The sequence below is a fragment of the Tiliqua scincoides genome, chromosome 1 (assembly GCF_035046505.1).
Source record: "Tiliqua scincoides isolate rTilSci1 chromosome 1, rTilSci1.hap2, whole genome shotgun sequence".
NCBI lineage: Eukaryota > Metazoa > Chordata > Lepidosauria > Squamata > Scincidae > Tiliqua > Tiliqua scincoides.
This window is the reverse complement of record NC_089821.1, coordinates 13,822,688-13,842,791: the sequence shown is the minus strand read 5'-3', so window position 1 is coordinate 13,842,791 and position 20,104 is coordinate 13,822,688. Positions and strand designations below refer to the sequence as shown.

Here is a 20,104-nt window from a genome sequence, read left to right as displayed (position 1 = left end):
GGGAGATGGTTCCACTGGCTGTTTGCACCAGCAGCTCCAATGCACACAACAAGTGTCCCATTTATGGTGCTGTAAGGAGTTACAGCTGTGGATCAGAGGCATTGCTGTAGGCCTTCTATAAAGGACTGGCTTGTAAGTAACTTTTAAATCAGTCAGATGATACCGGATTATCTCATTCTAGGATGTAACAATGAAAAACAGCTACACCATGATCTCAGCAATCCTTAAGAAAAAATCACCATGCTCTACAAATAATTTATTCTCTTTGTGATCTCTTCACTGTATGCTTCATCCAATTATGGAGTCTCTATATGCAATATAATCCACTTTTTTCTGCTCCCTAGCAGTCACAAACCAACCCACCCTCAGACAGAGTAGATCCATAATCTCCACAGAGGCAGCCTTGAGTTTGTCAGGGACAACCCCATCAAACTTCTTAGTGTTCCACTGTCCAATAAGCTGCCCACTTTGGCTGCTATGGTAACCTGCACTGGGCATGTTCCACTGTGTCAGCTTCTCTTCCTGGACCACACCTCTTTTTCACCATTTACAGGCTCATTTCTGCTTGCGAGGAGGGCAATAGCTAGATGTCCGATGCTCCTTCCGATCAAATTCATCGTGGCCTTCTCTGAAAACCAAAACAGGAAGCACCACCAGTAGTTAGTGAAAGGAGATGGTGTTAGTCAGCACATTCAACAATAGCTGCAGGGACTCTCACTCAATCAAGGCACTGTAAAGGAACAAGAAGCTCTCTATTGATTTAAGTGCAAGGTCACAGCATCACAGTCGCAGTCTTTTCTCCATAAACTATTAGGAGGAAAAGAAGTTTGCCCTGAAGTGCACTGCTGGCAAACAGAAGGCCTACAGCTACTCTTTTTGGGCCCAGTTCTAAGACTGTATGACTATACAGCTAAAATACCTTCTCAGCTGGGTTGTGAGCTACAGAAAGCCCTGCTGAGATGAATGGAAGCTTTGCATTAACACTCATTGCAATCACGCCTCTGTTACAGGTAGGGCTGTCAGCACTTTGCAAATCCAAATGCTGCACCAAGGAAACCAAGATTCTGTGATCAGAGGTATGCACCACATTTTATAGTCACACATAGATAAACACACACACAAAATTGATATATGCATGCATGATTATTCTAATCTTGGAAGAAGCAGACTTTTTAAAACTGAGACCTGAAGGATGGAAAGAGTATATGAATAGTAGAAGAGCTGGGCAATAAGGGCAAGGAATAATGGAGCCCCACCTGATCCTTTATATACCATCTTCACCTTTTCTGCCATGATTGGAATGGTTTGATCTGTCTCCACCTGCAGCCCCCTATGCTGCATGACAGGATAGCTGACCCTCAGGAGTTTCCAAGGGCAGTAGAGCAAGATAAGAAAGGTGGGAGAATCCCTCCTTACAACCCAAGCAATAAAGCCTGTAGTTGCTATGCTACAGCTTCACACATGAGACTAGTCACTTTTCTCAGTGGCACCCTTGAAACCCATGGACTTTGTATCTGTCTCTCCTTTCAACAGCTCTTCCTGCACTTCGCCAATGCACAGCCGGAGCTCATCCTCAACAAAGAGCAAGGAAAGATGTGTATCATCCCAAGAGGCACTTGTCATTACCGGAAGCATCGCTGACAGTAGAGGTCATCATCACAGCCATGGCAGCGCAGGGTGGCATCTTCATTGCAGATACAACACCAAGGTAACTCTTCCTCATCACTATCTGCTGCTAGAGCAGGCAAGACAGGGCCTTTAGCAATGACTGGCGCTGGTGCCTAAAAGGAGAAGGAGAACATTCAACAAGATTGTTACTGGAGTGGAAGTAGCTTGTGCACAATGTGATTCATCTGCTTCTGGGGCAGGTGGAAAGAGGAAAGATGTGATTGGCAGTTGTAGTGCATGAAAAAGGAACATGATCGGGGGGGGGGGGGAGAGAGAGAATCAGGCAAGGCACCAAAACTATTCTCCAAAGTTCCAAATGTCTAACTACAAATGACATTGAATGTGTCAGTGTCCTTTCTTTCCTTCTTTCTTTAAAACAGCAGTTGGAGGAGGAGGGCAGTTTGTATTGTGCCCACAACAAGGGGGGTATTTTTACCCTTTCCCCTGAGCCCATTTCCCACTGAAAATTACTCCCCATTCCCCTGAGCCCATTTCCCACTGAAAATTACTCCCCAATTGCTACTGTTCCCCCAAGAGATAAGTCAACAACAGCTGTCCTCCCAGGGCAAATATCAGCTTTGCTGGGAGTGGAGGGGATTTTCATGGGGAAAAGAGTAACTTTCACTTCCCCTCAAACTGTGGTACTGATCCAGACCACAAACACATTTTGGCAGATTTTTAAGAAAAAAGACAAGACAAGACAGAACCATCGTCATGCATTTAATATCACTGTGTAACATTTTGACCCTGAAGCATTTTAAACATATGCTATGCGTGTTTTTAAATACGCAAGAAGGTGGAGTACAGTGCTTAACGGTGTGAATTAAGAAGTCACTGGTTCAAATCTCAGCTCACTTGGTGGCTTCAGGTAAGCCTCTCTCATTCGTCTTGGGCCCACTCACCTCCAATCTGTAATATGGACATAATAATACCAGACTACCTTACAGGGCTGTTGTAAGGATTACTGAGAATTTACATAAAGTGTTTTGGACACTTAAAATGTCTGTCAGCCCAATCCTACGCTGCCTGGAGCAGGGGCTGCCACGGCATCAATGCATTCTGAACACTAACCAGGCAGTGCTGGCGGTACCTCAGGAGAAGAGGACTTTCTTCCCCTTCCCCCAGGTATGGCGAGTAGCCCTGCAATGGGGCTACTGGATTCTATACCAACCCTTGGGTCGCCAAGGGAAGTGGACCCAATATGAAGGCTCAGGATCCGATGGAGCGGAGCTCTACCAGTCCCACCTCCCTCCCAACCACTCCCTCCCCCGGCACGCCTCCTACCTGCCCTCCCCTGCCTCCCCCAGTCCCGGAACGCCTCCTCCCCACTTCCCCCCACGCCCCCACCTATCTTTTCGCCGTCCAGCAGTCTGCGCGACCACCAAGCGGTGGTGCACCAGTGATCCACCGGCAGTAGCCCAGTGCTGGCCAGCACTCAAGCCTTGCAAACATGGTTTACAGCATGTTTGTGACAGTGTGCACTGGCAGAGTTTAGGATTGGGCCCTGTATAAACCCTAATAGACAAAATTCTACACTTGGGAAAAAGATAACAGAGCATGACAAACAGTCCAAGACTAAAATAACACAGAATTCTACTTACAGGAAGAAACAACTGAAGCAATGAAGACTTGCATGACTCGCCTAAGATCATACAGGAAGTACAGGGGCAGAACTGCTCATCGTTTCCTCTCTCAGCAAGTTATATTTTGATTGTTACTTCTTTTTAGGTGCACAAACTCTATTATTAGAGTGTTAAGACTCCATTCTTATTTGCCTTCCTTTGTTTATAGAGATGCCAAGCAGACCATCTTTAGAGGGTACCTACCAATTTTGCATTCAGCTGAAGGGCTTGGATTTGGTCAATGTGTTGTGGAATTGAACTGCAATTTGGGCTCAGAGTTACCAGACCTTTAAGAAGTTAGTTGTCCTCTGCCTTTCAATTTAACAGTTCAAATCACATATAACTCTGCTTGTTTGGCTAGTCCTGAAACACAATGTCAGCAGGCACTATGGAATCGCGTCCACGAGTATCAGAGTAACACTCGGCTGCACAGAATGCCACACACAGAGAGTCTGTCTGCCTACTCACCCGCTTGGTTTTCTTGGCTGGCTTCTGTTGTGCAGTTGCTGATGAGGTAGAGTGATCTGGAGAAATGTTGAAGCCACTTGCTTCATCCAGAGCTGCCTCTTCGGCGAGCTGACAGTAAACAAGCAAGAGCATTTGAAACAAAATTTCTTCCTGTGAAAGCCTATTAGAAGTGGCTTCCTTCCACTCCCTTAATCTTCTGTTTAGCAAAACAACAAACACACACCAGCTGAAACATTAGTCAAGAGATTGCCTTTTCACAGGGTATGCTTTTGTATGTGTTGAGATATGACCACCTGTCACCTGGGAGCCTCACCGATGACCGGTACTTACCTGGGAGGAAGGGAGGAGGAGCAGCGCAGCAGCCCAGCGTCTCTGGCCCCCATTGCCAGCAGGGCACAGCAAGTGGCTGTGCCAGGGATGGGGGAAAATGTGGGGGCCAAGAGCTGGGGGGAGGAAGACCAGGCAGCAGGAGCCTCATGGGCAGAGGTAGGCTGATGCCTGGGAGGTCGCGGGCAGAGCTGTGACTTGGAGTGCGCTCCTGGGGCAGCTGAGCTGCACTTTCCCGAGGGCAAGGGCTCGGCCAGGGAGCTGAGCACATACCTGCAGCCGAGCCACCAGATAGTTGGATTGTGGCTTCAGGCCAGCCCGAGATCTCGGGCTAAGCATGAGATTCAAAGGGGCGGACCCGCTAACCGGCCATGGAGTTCATAAGGAGTCCAGCCACTGGAGGAGAAGGTGGTTCCTCCCTGGGTTCCTTCCAAAGGTGGCGAAGGCCATCCCAGAACTTGCCCTAACCCCTGTCCTGGTCAAGGACAAACCAGAGGTTGCTGGCAGGACCCTGCAGAGCTCTCCAACCTACAGAGTGGGTGCTGGGCACCAAGAGGCAGGGCATAAAGCGGGACCTCCAGGGCCCTGAGGGGTCAGATGCCTGGAGTGATGCAAACCCCTGGTGAGATCCAAGATCAAGACCCCTCCTTAAAGGATCAAAGGACCACTCCAGAACCCATGAAAGGGAGCCCCTCACCACTGGACATCCCTCCCTGGTTACCCTTTAGAGGGTGCTACCTCCAACAAGGCACCCCTGGGACCCAAGTGCAGCTTTGTATTCACCCCCCTGTGACGTGGAACATGCGGGGCTCCTTCTAAAGACTGACCGCCTCCTGGCCCTGTGATGTAACAGGGCCAGATGAATGTTAAGAATTCTAACCAGAATAAATTGTTGGTGTCAACCTCGACCAAAGCCTCCTCGCTTCCTTCATGAAGCTGGTAGGTCCCGCCTTTCTCTCCTCGTACCTGCAACCAGCTCCTCCCTGGATCCATATCCCATGGATATGACACCACCTCACACGCACAGATTCACACAGAGGATGTTTTCTGCTTTCATTAGTTACAGATCATCTAAGGTGTGCCATTCATCCAATTCTGGAGTTATGTGCATTGGCCCAACTCCCACACTTGTGCCAATGAATATTAAAACAGAATTATCCACAATAATTCCATAGTTCACCCTCCCTCCCACATGTAAACATAAAGCTGAAATGCAAAATCTTAGGGTTGCAATGTTTAACTGAACAACTGACTATATCAACTAACTAAAATTACTTGTGATTGACTAAGAAAGCATCCCCAATTAAATGGGCAGCAGATTTAAATGGGTGTGGATTTTAACACACACAGAATAGACAGTAATTACCATCTTAGAAAGAAGCATTCTCCTTTCTCTCTCTTAGAAGAGAATGCCTCTTCTCAGGCCCTGCCAAAATATACAGGAATGATCTAAGTGTGCTTTCTGTTTCAGCACCATTGCTTTTATATAAGTGCATATTTAACTGAATATATGAATCAGTACATCAACTAAATACAAATGTATTGGATTATGTTTCTTTGATTATGTGACAGCCCTACAAAAATAGTCTGAGGATATATCTGAGAAGAAACACTGAGAATAAGTATACAGATAGAGAGTTGGACACAATGAAACTCTTGCCTAGGTAGCAAAACACAATAACACAATCCTATGTATTTTTACTCAAAAGTAGAGTCCCTTTGAGTTCAGTGGGATTTACTCCCGGATAAGTGTATTTAGGATTGTGGTCCAAGTGCATTAAAAAGAAAGCAAAAACAACAATTGACAATGCAAAAGTTAACTGTAACAACTCCAGACCTGTTTCAAAACTCTTTGAATGGCTTCTTCCTCTTCAATTTCGTCATCGCTACTGGGAAGCTTGTAGGCATCCAAACTAACTGCAAAGAAATGGAAAAACAGACTATTTATTTATTTATTTATTTGCTTTCTCTCAAAAGGGCACCCATGGTAGCTAACAACAATAATTCATAATATATAAAAAACAAAATACAGTTGAAAGCTATATATAAATAAGCAATAAAAACAGACAATATAGAACAAGCAGCCAGCAGTAAGAAATCAATAAAAATATGAAATAAATTTCTAAAAGCAGCCATTATAGGGCCTCAAAGGCTTTCCTAAATAAAAATGTCTTCTGACATACACCAAAGTTATGATATATGATAAATTACAATTTATGATAAATATGATACGATTATATACACTGATATACACTGATATACACTGATACACGGCATCACCTGGCAGGACAAAGTTCCAAACAACACAGTCCTGGAACGTGCTGGAATCCCTAGCATGTATTCACTGCTGAAACAGAGACGCCTGCGTTGGCTTGGTCATGTCGTGAGAATGGATGATGGCCGGATCCCAAAGGATCTCCTCTATGGAGAACTCGTGCAAGGAAAGCGCCCTACAGGTAGACCACAGCTGCGATACAAGGACATCTGCAAGAGGGATCTGAAGGCCTTAGGGATGGACCTCAACAAGTGGGAAACCCTGGCCTCTGAGCGGCCCGCTTGGAGGCAGACTGTGCAGCATGGCCTTTCCCAGTTTGAAGAGACACTTTGCCAACAGTCTGAGGCTAAGAGGCAAAGAAGGAAGGCCCATAGCCAGGGAGACAGACCAGGGACAGACTGCACTTGCTCCCGGTGTGGAAGGGATTGTCACTCTCGGATTGGCCTTTTCAGCCACACTAGACGCTGTGCCAGAACCACCTTTCAGAGCGCGATACCATAGTCTTTCGAGACTGAAGGTTGCCAATACAATATACACTGAAATTATGATATACCCTGAAACAGCCTCTCATGTTTCTGCACAAATGATGGATTCGCCCTACATGCACTAAGATGTATTTTGGTTCACAATCCTTAGCTTTCCCCTAAAAAACTGAAGAGAGTAAGAGACATTTGGTGGCAACATGGGTTAAAACCCATCACACCTAGAAGAATACAGGTGAGTTCCTATATCAGTGGCGGTTCTGTTCCACCACCCCCCAGCAGGTACAGAAACTGTGGATATGGGTAATGCCTGTATGTATAGCACGCACACACACACACCCAAATACTCATTATCGTACCTTTGTTAAACAAGAAACACTAGCGCTGCAAGCACTTCTACATAAAACAAAGGTAAAATAATAGATACATGGGGGGGCCATGGGGAGGTAGATAACAGAATCAGATAACAGATTCCATAGATATGGGGCCTGCCTGTGTTGTTCCCTTAGTTTCATTCCTTTACAAAGCAGACGGGTTTGCACTGGCCCTTGAGATCACAGAAGCTGGCAGTCCACCATTTTCCTTGTTCTCTTGGGTCCATCCAACAGGCTATCCTGTTTTTCCAGCAGCCAATCCTTTCTTCTTGTTCAGCCAGGATTTTCTAGGATGAGTCCTCTCGCAGACAGGAGGAGTGTGTTACTTCCTGGGCCAGTATGTAATACAATTATAATAGCCAATGTAATTTTTCAGGGCATTAGAAATTACTAAGTGGTAGTGTGAGCAAGGTCTATTCTAGCTGTAATCACTTGGGTTGCCAACTTCTCAGCAGCTGCTTAATGTGCAGACATTAGCAGGCAATAATATTTGCTTCACATGCTGATTACAGTATATCAAGCTCCTACTAAAGGCAAAATGCCAAGTCAGGTCAGGCTGTGTCTGTGTTCTTTTTCTCTCCCCCCTGGTCAATCATCTACCATGGTGGTCAGCATGAGAATAAAAGTGGCAATGACACAAGTGGCCTGGGACTAGTGTTCAACTGGTATAGTAACACAGACTGCCATATTTCCGGGTATTGTGAATATTTTCAGAACACAGTATCTTAGAGCAAATAAAAACTATTAAGTAAGAAGAGATACAACTATGTATTGAATTTGTCTTCAGACAGATAAAAAAAGGCCTTTGTCTTCACAATTTTGATTGTGAAACATAAGAGTTCTTTTTTTTCAGAACTATTCACCCATGCTAACTAGCTCCTAACAATTATTCTATTACAATCCTAGCACCAGGAAACAGTTTTCTTGAGAATCATGGCTTGGACTTATTCCCAGGAGTCAAATAAAGATTAAGTTCTTCCAAGCGGTTGTTCTGTTAGCATATGTTTGTTACCTTTCTCAGGGTCTTCACCTCTTAGCACTGCCAATCGCCTGGCCACTTCTAGAATCTTCTCCTGCCTGGTGTTTTCCTCTTGCAGCGCAGCAGCAGCCTCTACCAGAAGTCTATTCTTTTCCTCCTCCAACTGTTTGGGATCCAGATTTGCAATACCAGTAACACCATCAGTTTGATTTAAGTCATTCAAAGCTGGTGCATTAACTTCTGGAAAGCAGAGACCTAGCGTGAGTATTCATATGCATTCATCATTCAATGAGTGCAGTACTAAATGTTGACTGGAGGCCAGAGTTTAAAATCACCTTACTCCTGGTGTCACTACGATCATTGTGTCCTTTTGGTTAATAACAAACCAAGGTATTGCTAGATGTGGCTTTCGAATTTTTTCTAATGGACTTAAATTTCAATATGTTGAAATACAACAGTAGTGCTTTGTGGGGCATGATAGTTTTGGTTGTGCCTACTTCCACCCTGACATTATATGGACTTTGAAAAACAGGTAGAACGAAAACAAATAGTAACCTCGAGGTAGAACTCCTGAGCCCCCACTCTCATCAATGGCAACTTCCTCTGCCATCTGATTCAGTAGATCATCTGACTGCTCAGCTTGTGTCCTGGTATCAGGGAGCTGGTGTACCTAACAAGAGCGGGAGACACAAGCAGTCAGACACACAAGCCTTATAGGAGCAAGCAAAAGAGCTCAGAGGGTCAACACTGGAAGACAAAGAACAAGGCCACCGCTGCAATTCTCAAAAGTTTCAAACAGCCTGGAGCATTGCCAATTTGTTGTGCCAACCCAAGACATTGTAGGCTCACCTCTAGATAGCCTGGCTCACAGGTAGCCCTGAAGTTAGAGAAATGAAAACAAAGATCAAGGGAACCTATGACATATTTCCCAATTTAGTATAATTGAAATGAAAACTATTTTTTTACACTACATGGCTTTTTGGAAACAATCTTTTATCCCATCCATTTGCTTATTTGATATTCCGAGAATATCACATTCCCAGAATATCACGCTTTCCACATGCGCTGCCTCCGACGCATTCTCGGCATCACCTGGCAGGACAAAGTTCCTAACAACACAGTCCTGGAACATGCTGGAATCCCTAGCATGTATTCACTGCTGAAACAGAGACGCCTGCATTGGCTCGGTCATGTCGTGAGAATGGATGATCCCAAAGGATCTCCTCTATGGTGAACTCGTGCAAAGAAAGTGCCCTACAGGTAGACCACAGCTGCGATACAAGGGCATCTGCAAGAGGGATCTGAATGCCTTAGGATTGGACCTCAACAAGTGGGAAACCCTGGCCTCTGAGCGGCCTGCTTGGAGGCAGGCTGTGCAGCATGGCCTTTCCCAGTTTGAAGAGACACTTGGCCAACAGTCTGAGGCAAAGAGGCAAAGATGGAAGGCCCATAGCCAGGCAGACAGACCAGGGACAGACTGCACTTGCTTCCAGTGTGGAAGGGATTGTCACTCCCGGATTGGCCTTTTCAGCCACACTAGACGCTGTGCCAGAACCACCTTTCAGAGCGCGATACCATAGTCTTTCGAGACTGAAGGTTGCCAATACAAGATTCCCAGAAGAACTTCCAGTGGCACTTGGTAAATTACACAGGCCAACACACATTTTGCTTCCTTAAACATTATACCAATTCCAGGGTATATTTGGGGTGCTGATTCCAAAAATGGTATCCGTTTTGCCCTATCACGTCTTGTTTTGGAGATGGCTTCCTCATGAGGAAGCTGCTTGAACCATTCACTAAAGAGGCTATACTATATCTCCAAAACGAGATGTGATAGGGCAAAAGGGATGCCATTTTTGGAATCGGCATCCCAAATTCATATCAAACCACCATAAAGCTTAGGAAAAATTTTCTGACCCCCAATTTTGTAGGCCTGTGTTATCAATCCACCTGCCTCCACCTCTGAAGAATCAAGTAATTTGGCCACAAGGGGGAGGCCTTCTCTGTAGTGGTGCAGCAACTTTGGAATTTCCTCCCTTCAGATCTGCTCCTCCATGATACCCTTCTGGCAACTGGGGGGATAAAGATCTTCTTTCATGCCCTCCCTAAGCCTCTCTTGCTGTTTTAGCTGTCACTCAGTTAATGTTAATTGTTAAATGAATAAATTTTAATGTTAAGTGGTGGCTATAATTTTTATCATTGGCTGCTGGTTTTTATTGCTTTGATGTTTTTTATTGCTTTATTATTTATTAAGAATATTTACTACTTTATTTAAAACAATATGAATGTATATTGCATATAATATATTATAAATTACTTATAACTTTTTTTTAAAGATGGTTGGAACCATTGTGATTTTTGTGTGTGTTTTATTGTCATGCATTTTAACCTTTGCTGTTAGCCTCTTTCAGCATTCCATTTTATGGGAGGAAAGGTGGGATACAAATATGCTAAACATTACCATCCTGGGAGCTGTGGAAGGAGGTGCTCTGCCCTGCAAGGCCGCCAGACGGTCTTCCATTTCCCGGGTGGATGGAATAGGTTTTGCAGGGTCATCTTTCAGTGCTGCTAGTCTCAACTCTATCTCTGCCTGAGATGGAATGGACTCTGCAGCAAAGAACAAGCTTATTTACTAACAGCATCCACAAGGCTTTTGTGGTTTATTTCATTACATCAAATTTCCCTTATAGGAGTGATCTGTCAGATAACCAGGTATATTTTCCTCCTCTCATCATAACTGATAGAGCCAGAAGATACCAAGAGCTATATGCAATATTCAATGAAAACTTGTATTTTCCCCTTTCCTGGGGCTATTTGCCTTCAGCGTCTCAAAAGCAAAATTCTATTCTTTGAATAAAGCCTAAGAATTGGGTAACAATATACCCACTGTCTGTTATTTGGGGAGAGGCAGAACAATGCGTACTTATTCAGCATACTGAAACTCCACCTACTGACTGCTGGAGGTACTGCCCATCCACTTCCCATCTAGTTTCGGAGGTTTCAGCAGACACTGCCCACACATCAAGCAAAGCTGCCTTTGAAGTCAAGGCCTAGAAACTGGTTTTGAAATCTTAAGGCCTAAAAACTAGTTTTACAAAATATATATTATGTAAAACTAGGCCTACAAAAGAAAATAGAAACCGTATATGCACATGTGTGTAATGAACCCAACACATGCAAGGGAATGTCTACTATATCTACATAGCAGCGATGTTCAACCACTGTGCCGCAGCACACCAGTTTGCTGAGAATGGTCTGCTGGTGAGCCATTGGAGTTTGGGGGAGGGCCATATATTAGTTGGGCACTGGGGATGCGAGTCCCTGACTGGCAGTGCAGTGTGCCTTGTCAATTGTCAAAAAACCGACGATGTGTTTTGACAATTTTAGCGCTTTCTCAGTTTGCCATGAGATGAAAAAGGTTGAAAATCGATGCTATGTAGTACAATATCTAAACAAAATTTTTTTTTTTGGTGTACAAAAAAAAAATGCAAAACCAATACAGTATTTTAGATTATAAACTCAGTGGGGACAGATTTGTCTGGATTTTTTTGGTTTATAAAACTCTAGAGCAGCAGGTGCCAAACCCCGGCCCACAGGCTGGAACCAGCACCCGGAAAAGCCTCTCAGTCCTGCATAGTGCTTACCATTCTGTGCTGCTGCCTCTTATTGTGTCAGAGAGTCATGCCAGGCAGCAGCTTTTGCTGCCCATTGCGCAAGCATCCTGCACTCCAGCTGTAGGATGGGGAAGGTTTTTTCGCTACACAGCGGCGTGCAGTTTGGAGACTGCTGGTCTAGAGAATTACGTACATGGACACTACTGGGCAAATAAACAAGAAAGCCCCCACTATCATAAATCAGATACATTGGTTCAATGTGCACTGTTACTGTAAAGAGTATGCACAACGAATCAATCCCAAACAGAAAGAGCTCCCAAAGCTATGCTCAAGAGGTTGTATAATTGTGTACACAACCATGTGTGATTGAGTGCACTAGTGAACAAAGAAGGTTTCATTCTCAGTCTTGCCATTTTCGGCTTTTCAGTGCTGTCCCAGGAACATGCACATGGCTCAAGTGAGGCCAATATCTCCCCCCCGCACACACACACTTGCATGCATGGTTGGCAACTCATTTTTTAATTCCCTTTCAAGGTATGCCTCAAGCAGCTAGAGGAACTATATCACACAAAACTCACTGGGCTTTACTTCCTTCTTGAGCCTCTCCAGTCTCTCTGCTATTGCTCGATCCTCCTTGGAAAGCCCCCGATATTGGGTATCTGTTTGGTTTTGGAGTTTCATTGAACCCTTTTGAAAACCTGGTGTTTGGTTCTGCTTGGCCTCAAGGGATGCTACACGCCTTTAAAAAAGCAAAATCAGCATAAATTAAAGCTGAACATTTGAATCCTAAAAACATATTCAATAAGTCCTTCCATGGGCAGGTACACACACACATTCAAATACACCTATTTGACAATGAGTACAGCCTATTTACACATGGATTTTTTATACACGGATTTGATTCAACACAAATGGCCCCTGCAAATGAGAAGGAATGTGCTGATCCCTGGAGAAGGGGAAAAATGCATCCCTTTAAAATCGGTTTTAAAAACTGAACAGTCCTTTAACAACAGCCTCCTTAATATGAGAGAGAGAGAGAGAGAGAGAGAGGGCAGCTGGCTGACAATCCATCAATCCTTCTCTCTCCTGCAGACCCTTCCCTTCCCCCAGTACATGAAAGAAAGGTGATCATTTTGCATTGGTGCTGAGTGAAGTGCAGATGGATTGTCTTCTTAATTACTCTTATCTTAGAGTCAAAAGGTCAGCAAGACTGTTTTTCAATCACAGGAGCAAAGAAACTTTGTTTTTTAAATTGATTTGTTATAGTGTGTTTTTTGTTATCCAAGTGAGTACTTGGAATGGAACCCACACAAATAATTAGTCTCAACCTGTAATAAGCATCATGTAAAGGCTCATATGGGCAAATGGGTGAACCACCACAAATCAAACACCACAGACACAACATTCATGTTACTTTACATCATGTAAAACACAATCGAGCCCTACAAGTCAGTTCACATGTTCAGCTGCAGCCATGGCAATCGAACAGTTAAATAATATATATGCATGTGTAAACCATTCCTAAAAGACAAGTAATTCAGGGGCATATAGAATAATAAGCTATGAAAAACTACTTTCTCTCACCATACAGGATTATTTGCACAGATCAGCGCAGTTACCCCTTTAAGAAATTACAGGTGCTACTTTGGTGGTAATGCTGTTCAAGTTTTAAACATAGTTCGACATTTATTCCCTCTACATGAGGGTTTCAAATCCTGCTGCAAACCAGAAAATTGTATAGATGGCTAAATAAGGATCTATTTATCTCAAACTGTTATACTCAAACATACATACACACATATCCAGATCAAGCAACATTAAAGACTCACTTTTTGTAGTTTTCTGGTGGGGACCATTTAGCTGCATTTGGCTTAGGAGAGTCACTGAAAAGCAAAACACAAACATCCTTAATTAGGATGGCAGGAAATATGCAAAACGGCTGGCAAAAGAGGAGTATCACTGAAGAGGAGCTGTGGAGCAAACCTGTTGGGTGGTGGTGGTGGTCCTGGATTGAGTGAAAGAAAAACTGGGAGGCCCCGCTCCAACACACTTTGTGCACGAAAGGAGGTGGGAGGGATATGGGGTGAGGCTCTCAGGCATGGCTGGATCTAGCACTGGCTAACCAAGGTATGGGAGCAGGCCTGGAGGACTGGGCCAATTTCTTGGAATTACAGTTTAATGACTGTTTATTACCACTAACTGCCTCTTATACACTTTTTATCTGCAGAGTACTTGGCTTTCTGTGTCATATTCATCTTTGCCACTGGTCTGAGAGACCAATTGTCAATTACGTTTTGCAGAAGGAGAAAACGGGAGTCTACTGGTCCAAGACACACATAATTCATTCTCGGCAGAGATAGGACACAAACTCCAGTTCTCCAGGTCCATATCGTATGTTGTTACTGGATCACACTGACTCAGAGAACTAGAAATGTAATTGTCCCTGAAGACCTATGAATGTTAGTGGCTTTTCTATCCAAGCCCTCAGAGACTAGTGGGCGGGTTTCTGTGTGCCTCTTGGACATAGCTACTGAATCTTAATGTTGTTCCAAACAATTGCAGTAGTGTATGGAAAATGCACAGTCATTACTAAGATCTTTCAGATGGCGTGGGTTGCTGCATCTTTTCCCCAGCTAGCATGTATGCATATCAAAGCAGCAATTCATTGTAGATCCAGTTCTGCACCTTAATAAAGGAAGCTGAGGGAAAAAAAAGATAACTGAACAAATGTATCTGTCAGAACCACAACTCTGGCCTTACCTGGTTAAATCCCCATGACACTGTTTGCACACCTTCTGTTGAGTATTTCCACAACGAGGAACAAGGGCTTTGAATCCAAGGCATCCTGAGCAGAATGCTCGGCCACAATTTTTGCAGCCACACTGAGACAGGGGGAAAACAAGAAGTAAGCACTCTTAGTTCCTAAATAATTGTGCTACCCCCATTAACCCATTAAAATTGAAATATTAGTAATGTCAAGTGCTTTATAAGGGTGTATAATGTAATGTATATAAACGTGTTAGTAATGTTGTGCTTTAAATAGGAACAAATGTTCATCTTACCCCGAGGAGACTTCAGCGACTGCCCTGGCCCCATAGGATACAGTGTCAGCCATTTTGGTGCCGCTGCTCCTTATGGTGGCCCTGGGGCATAGGCTAGGGCTGTAAGAGTGAATATTAACTTCTGGTTTGCTCTTAGTCTCCCATTTAGACTGCAGGCTGCCTGCCTGTTAGTCTTTCTATAAGCTTTCTGCTTATAATGTTTGTTAAAGCAAAACACATTCTAGATCTGCTGATATTGGGGGACGCCTATAATCTTTACTCAAATGGGTTTAGATACTACTTCTCTATAAAGTTTAAATCAATTTTTGTGTGGTTCCAATGAAATCACTAGTCATGTCTTGACTTCTTAAGTTTCAGAGAGGAATATATCATTTCCTGAGTTTCAATAAGCCATGATAATTACAGTTATACGAACAGGAGGCTGGAAGGCAGTGATTTGCTCAAGAAAGACAGACCCCTCAGGAACTTAATGGGGGAATAATACATCATGAAAATAATTAAAGCTGATCAAATGCCCTTCTAAGGAAAAAGCATCAATCAGAAAATGATCTGAGGTCTGGACTGCAGTGGACCATTTTGGAAAAGAATTCTGATTTCCACTGTTCAATACTTCATTTCTTAAGACAAAGAAGTCAATTTTGATGCAGTTGCGTAGCTGAGAGGGGGTCGCAGAAATGCTGTGACCCCGGCTGGCACTATGTGGAGGGCAGGAATGGAACCCCAGTGGATAACAAGTCACAGCCTGTAGTTAAAAAAAAAATCTTGCCTGTTTCCTGAAGACAGTAAACTTTGATGCACAGCCATAACACCTGCTATCCATTGTGTCCGACAAGGTAAGTCTGCAAAAGTGTCTGCAAAAGTAGATTGAAGCACTTGATTGTTTCAGCCTGTGCACAGTTTATCCCAAGTTTTCTTCCTCTTTCAGAGAAAGGATGAATGATAAGAGAGTTGTACAGGCCTGTAATGATAAATATGACATATTAAGGAAACTGTGTTCTTAGGCTCATTCAGCCAAGAGAAGGTGAGAATCTGGCCCTTGATTCATATTTGGAAGTACTGAAGTAATAGCAATCATTTTAATAACTTGCATTGATTATTAATTGTGAATTAATAACTTGCAGCACTTCAGGAGAGTGTAAACCAAGTAATCCCCTGGGGGCTGGGGATAAGAATAGGCCCTCAGTTTGGCTGTACTTGTCCTAAGAGGCGACTAAACAGCCACTGGGTAGATGGGACTCATTAGCCTGCGAAGGCAGCTCATCTGAGAGAAGGAAAACTCTGATCCCAAACCTCCACTGCCTTGTGGCTACATCCAGTTATGGAAAAGGCTTCAGGAGTCAAACTCGAGGCAAAATCCGGAGTCCTTGAGGCAGTTCATGGCTGAACACAGTCACGTTCTAGCAACTCCTGCGACGCCGTTGGAACCAACCGTATTGGCTTCTGCCTTTCCATTGGACCATTTCAGCGACATGGAGAGGGGGGATTTGCTGCATGGGTCTATCCTCCATATCTACTCTACCCAGGCTTCGCGCACTGGAGAGGACACTCTGTTCTAGAACTGCTATTCAGAGCGCGATACCATAGTCTTCTGAGACTGAAGGATGCCAACACTAAAGCCAAGTAACTTATAAAAATAATCACTCGGGAACTTAACTATCACCCTCGTTCAAAGAAGAAGGGTTGGAGCTTCCCCAAAGACAAATTGTTATGTTCCATTGACTTGTTTTTGAATGGGAGAAGTCTCTCAGACCTGGTCTAAACTATATAAATAACAAGCTATAAAAGAATAAGATTTAATCATGGATGAATGAAGCGGATTCCTGAGGCAGAAAGGCAATCATAAATGATAACAAAGTCAAACAATTCAAAATAGCACATTAATTTAACCTAACCATAAGGAAAGCATATCGTTTAGACCAGGGCTTAGAAGGGTATAACAGGTTGCCCCATTAGCTTTCATCAACAAAAACTGCAAATCAACAGCAAATATATTGACCTGCAATGCACTAATCACAAGAGGAAGGCAAATTAGGCCTAAGAAGGTACAGCAGATGGCAACAGAGTCATCATCTTCCCAACCTACTCATACATAACCATCCATCTGTAGCACCATCTGGAAGCAAAACTTTTACTTTTTTTTAAACCACTTTCCTACTCTATATAAGGCAGCGGTTCTCAAATGTTTTAGCACCAGGACCCACTTTTCAGAATGACATTCTGTCAGGACCCACCAGAAATGTTGTCATTAACCTGAAAGTGATGTCATGGCTAAAAGTGACACCATCAAGCTGGAAAATTTTTAACACTCCCATATGACAAAATCAAATCAATAAATCAACTAATTTATTTAAAAGAAAGAAGAACCTTTTTAACTCTCCCAAACAGTTGCTGATCTGTTTAAAAATTCCCCAAACATCTCAAAGGTTGGAATCCTATCCACTTTTACCCAGGAATAAGCCCCACTGACTATCGTTGTTAAAATCATATATATTGTAGCCTGTTAAAAGAACAGATCTGTAACATTTATTCAAATGCAGTCACATACCATGGTAGCATCAAGGCTAATACATTAAAAATAAAATACACTTTGAAATGAATGAGGACCCACCTAAAAATTGGCTTACGACCACCTAGTGGGTCCCATCCCATAGTCTGAGAACAATGTTTTAAGGGTATGTACATAATTATAGTATGTCCACATATAATTTATCAGCATATTTTATCTAAGCTCACCTGACACAGTCATTTGACAAGTAATGTCCAACAGCAGGGATCTAAACTTGAGCTTCCCACCTTTAAATGAATGAATATTTACTATCAACCTTTCAAGAGCTGAGACCCTAACCACAACCTGCAACAAGGGGCCTAGTCTTGTTTTACTACCATATACAGTATATGCCAGTGTTTCTCAATGTTTGTCCCCTGCTGTACCACTCTGTATGGGCAAACCTATTGGAAGTACCACCAGTAGTAACAGGTGATGATGTCATTGCCAGTTGCTTCCAGATTGGGAGGCCAAACATGACAAACACCAGTAAAAAGCTCAAGGCAGATGGGAGGGCTTTTTTGAGCACACGAAAAGTGCATGCTGGTGCTCTGCCCATCACACACTCTAGAAATCAAAGATCCAACTAGACACGCATGCACACAAATGTTGAGCTTTGCAACCCTCCAAGACTGGACAGCAGGGATGTGTGATGGGTGGGAGGGGGGCAGGTGAGGCAAAGGTTCCCAGCCGGAGTCCTTCTAAGAGTACCGCCACCATGTGAGGCATCCTACCACTGCTTGTTGCATTGCTGGTCTCATTGCCAGGTGGCAGAGGGTCCTGTGGGTGCCACCAGACACCACCTCAAGTACCACTGGAGTTACGAGTACCACTGGTTGAGAAACACTGCTATATACTCCTCTGAAGGAGCAGGTCCGCAGCTTGGGGGTCCACCTGGACTCGCAGCTGCTCCTGGATTCCCAGGTGGCAGCTGTGGCTAGGGGGGCCTTCGCTCAGCTTCGGCTGGTGCGCCAGCTGCGGCCGTACTTGGATCGTGCAGACCTGGCCACGGTGATCCATGCCTCAGTGACATCGAGATTAGATTACTGTAACGCACTCTATGTGGGGCTGCCCTTGAAGACGGTTCGGAAACTGCAACTAGTGCAGAATGTGGCGGCCCGTGTGGTTACTGGAGGTAGGCGGTTCGACCCTGTCAGTCCGCTTCTCCAGCGGCTGCACTGGCTGCCCATTCGTTTCCGGGCCCAATTCAAGATGCTGGTATTGACCTTTAAAGCCCTATACTGCTCTGGACCAGGGTATCTTAGAGATCGCCTGCTCCCGTACAATCCGGCTCGCCCTCTCAGGTCATCAGAGAAGGCCTTTTTACAAGTGCCGCCGCCTAGGGAGGTACGTGGGGCGGCTGCAAGAAATAGGGCCTTCTCAGTAGTGGCACCAACGCTATGGAACTCCCTTCCCCTTGACTTAAGAATGGCTCCCTCTCTTGAGACCTTTCGGCAAGGCCTGAAGACCCTTCTGTTTAAACAGGCCTTCTGAGTTCTTGGCCTTTTAACATCTTTTTAACATCTTTTAATATTTTTTTTTACAGGCCTGATTCTTTTATGACTTGCTGCTGCTCTATGCACTTTTTACCTATTTTTACTCTGACTGCTGTTTTTAGTATGTGTTAATATGTTTTTATTTGTTTTTAAATTGTTTTTAATATGTTGTAAGCCGCCTTGAGTCCCTTCGGGGAGAAAGGCGGGGTAGAAATAAAGTTATTATTATTATTATTATTATTATTATTACTTTTCTTCTCCTTGAGTCTTCCTCCTCCGCATATTTCTTTCTTGCTTGAAAGAAACACACCTGACAAGGCTGGCGATGGTGACCCACTGAAGGCCACGCACCTTTGGTTATTATTATTATTATTTATATACCGCTTTTCAACTAAAGTTCACAAAGCGGTTTGCAGAGAAAAAAATCAAATAAGTAATGGCTCCCTGACCCCAAAGGGCTCACAATCTAAAAAGATGCAAAAGAACACCAGCAGATAGCCACTAAAACAGACAGTGCTGGGGTGAGGTGGGCTAGTTACTCTCCCCTTGCTAAGAAGAAGAGCACCCACTTGAAAGAGTGCCTCTTACCCAGTTAGCAGGGATTAGGAGGGTGTCATTTGACCTGCCCAGCAACCCAGGAGTCAGAGACCAACAAGCAACACCTGCACTGAGAGAAAAGCAAAGCAGTGACAAACACACACCATTGACTATTCAGACACCACACTCTGGAAACCAAAGGTTCAACTAGACACGCACACAGAGCACGAATCTGAGCACATAGATGTTGAGCTTTGCAACTGAGTCAGCACCTGTCAAGACTGGACAGCAGGGACGAGTGGTGAGGCAGGGGAGGGCAGAGCCTCCCCACCTGAGTCCTTCGAAAAGCGCCGCCGCCGTGTGAAGCACCCAAACACACACAACCCATGCGCAGAGCCCTCCCCTGCCCTGGTGGGGAGGCTCTGCCCTTCCCTGCCTCTCCACGTCCTTGCTAGACACACAACACAACACACACCCCAGCACGAGGAAAGGCTCTGGCTGGGAAACCCACCAACAACATGAAGAAGTCTGTCAGCGAGCAACTTCACTTACCACAGGGTAATTCTCTCTGCCCTAAGAAACCGCGGGGCACGACGGGAACTGTAGTTCCAACGCTCTCCACCACACCGCCTTCTTTAAAAATGGCGTCACCTAT

General features: G+C 44.3%; 1 protein-coding gene across 2 annotated transcripts; it reads right to left on the bottom strand.

The window, feature by feature from the left end:
• Positions 1–214: 214 nt before the first annotated feature.
• Positions 215–20,023, bottom strand: ZFYVE19 (zinc finger FYVE-type containing 19). 2 transcript variants are annotated; one of them, XM_066638346.1, is made up of 12 exons: positions 20,002–20,023; positions 15,638–15,829; positions 14,570–14,691; positions 13,639–13,692; positions 12,388–12,548; positions 10,657–10,802; positions 8,751–8,865; positions 8,229–8,435; positions 5,923–6,002; positions 3,759–3,866; positions 1,627–1,781; positions 215–628 (listed from the first exon to the last, which is right to left on the bottom strand). In XM_066638346.1, exons 2-12 carry the CDS (start codon positions 15,689–15,691, stop codon positions 556–558), a joined length of 1,275 nt encoding a protein of 424 aa, XP_066494443.1. In that variant the 5' UTR covers positions 15,692–15,829; positions 20,002–20,023; the 3' UTR covers positions 215–555. The 2 variants fall into 2 exon arrangements, with proteins under 2 accessions (XP_066494443.1, XP_066494433.1); XM_066638336.1 differs by lacking the exon at positions 20,002–20,023 and adding an exon at positions 19,961–19,998.
• Between the last annotated feature and the right edge of the window lie 81 nt (positions 20,024–20,104).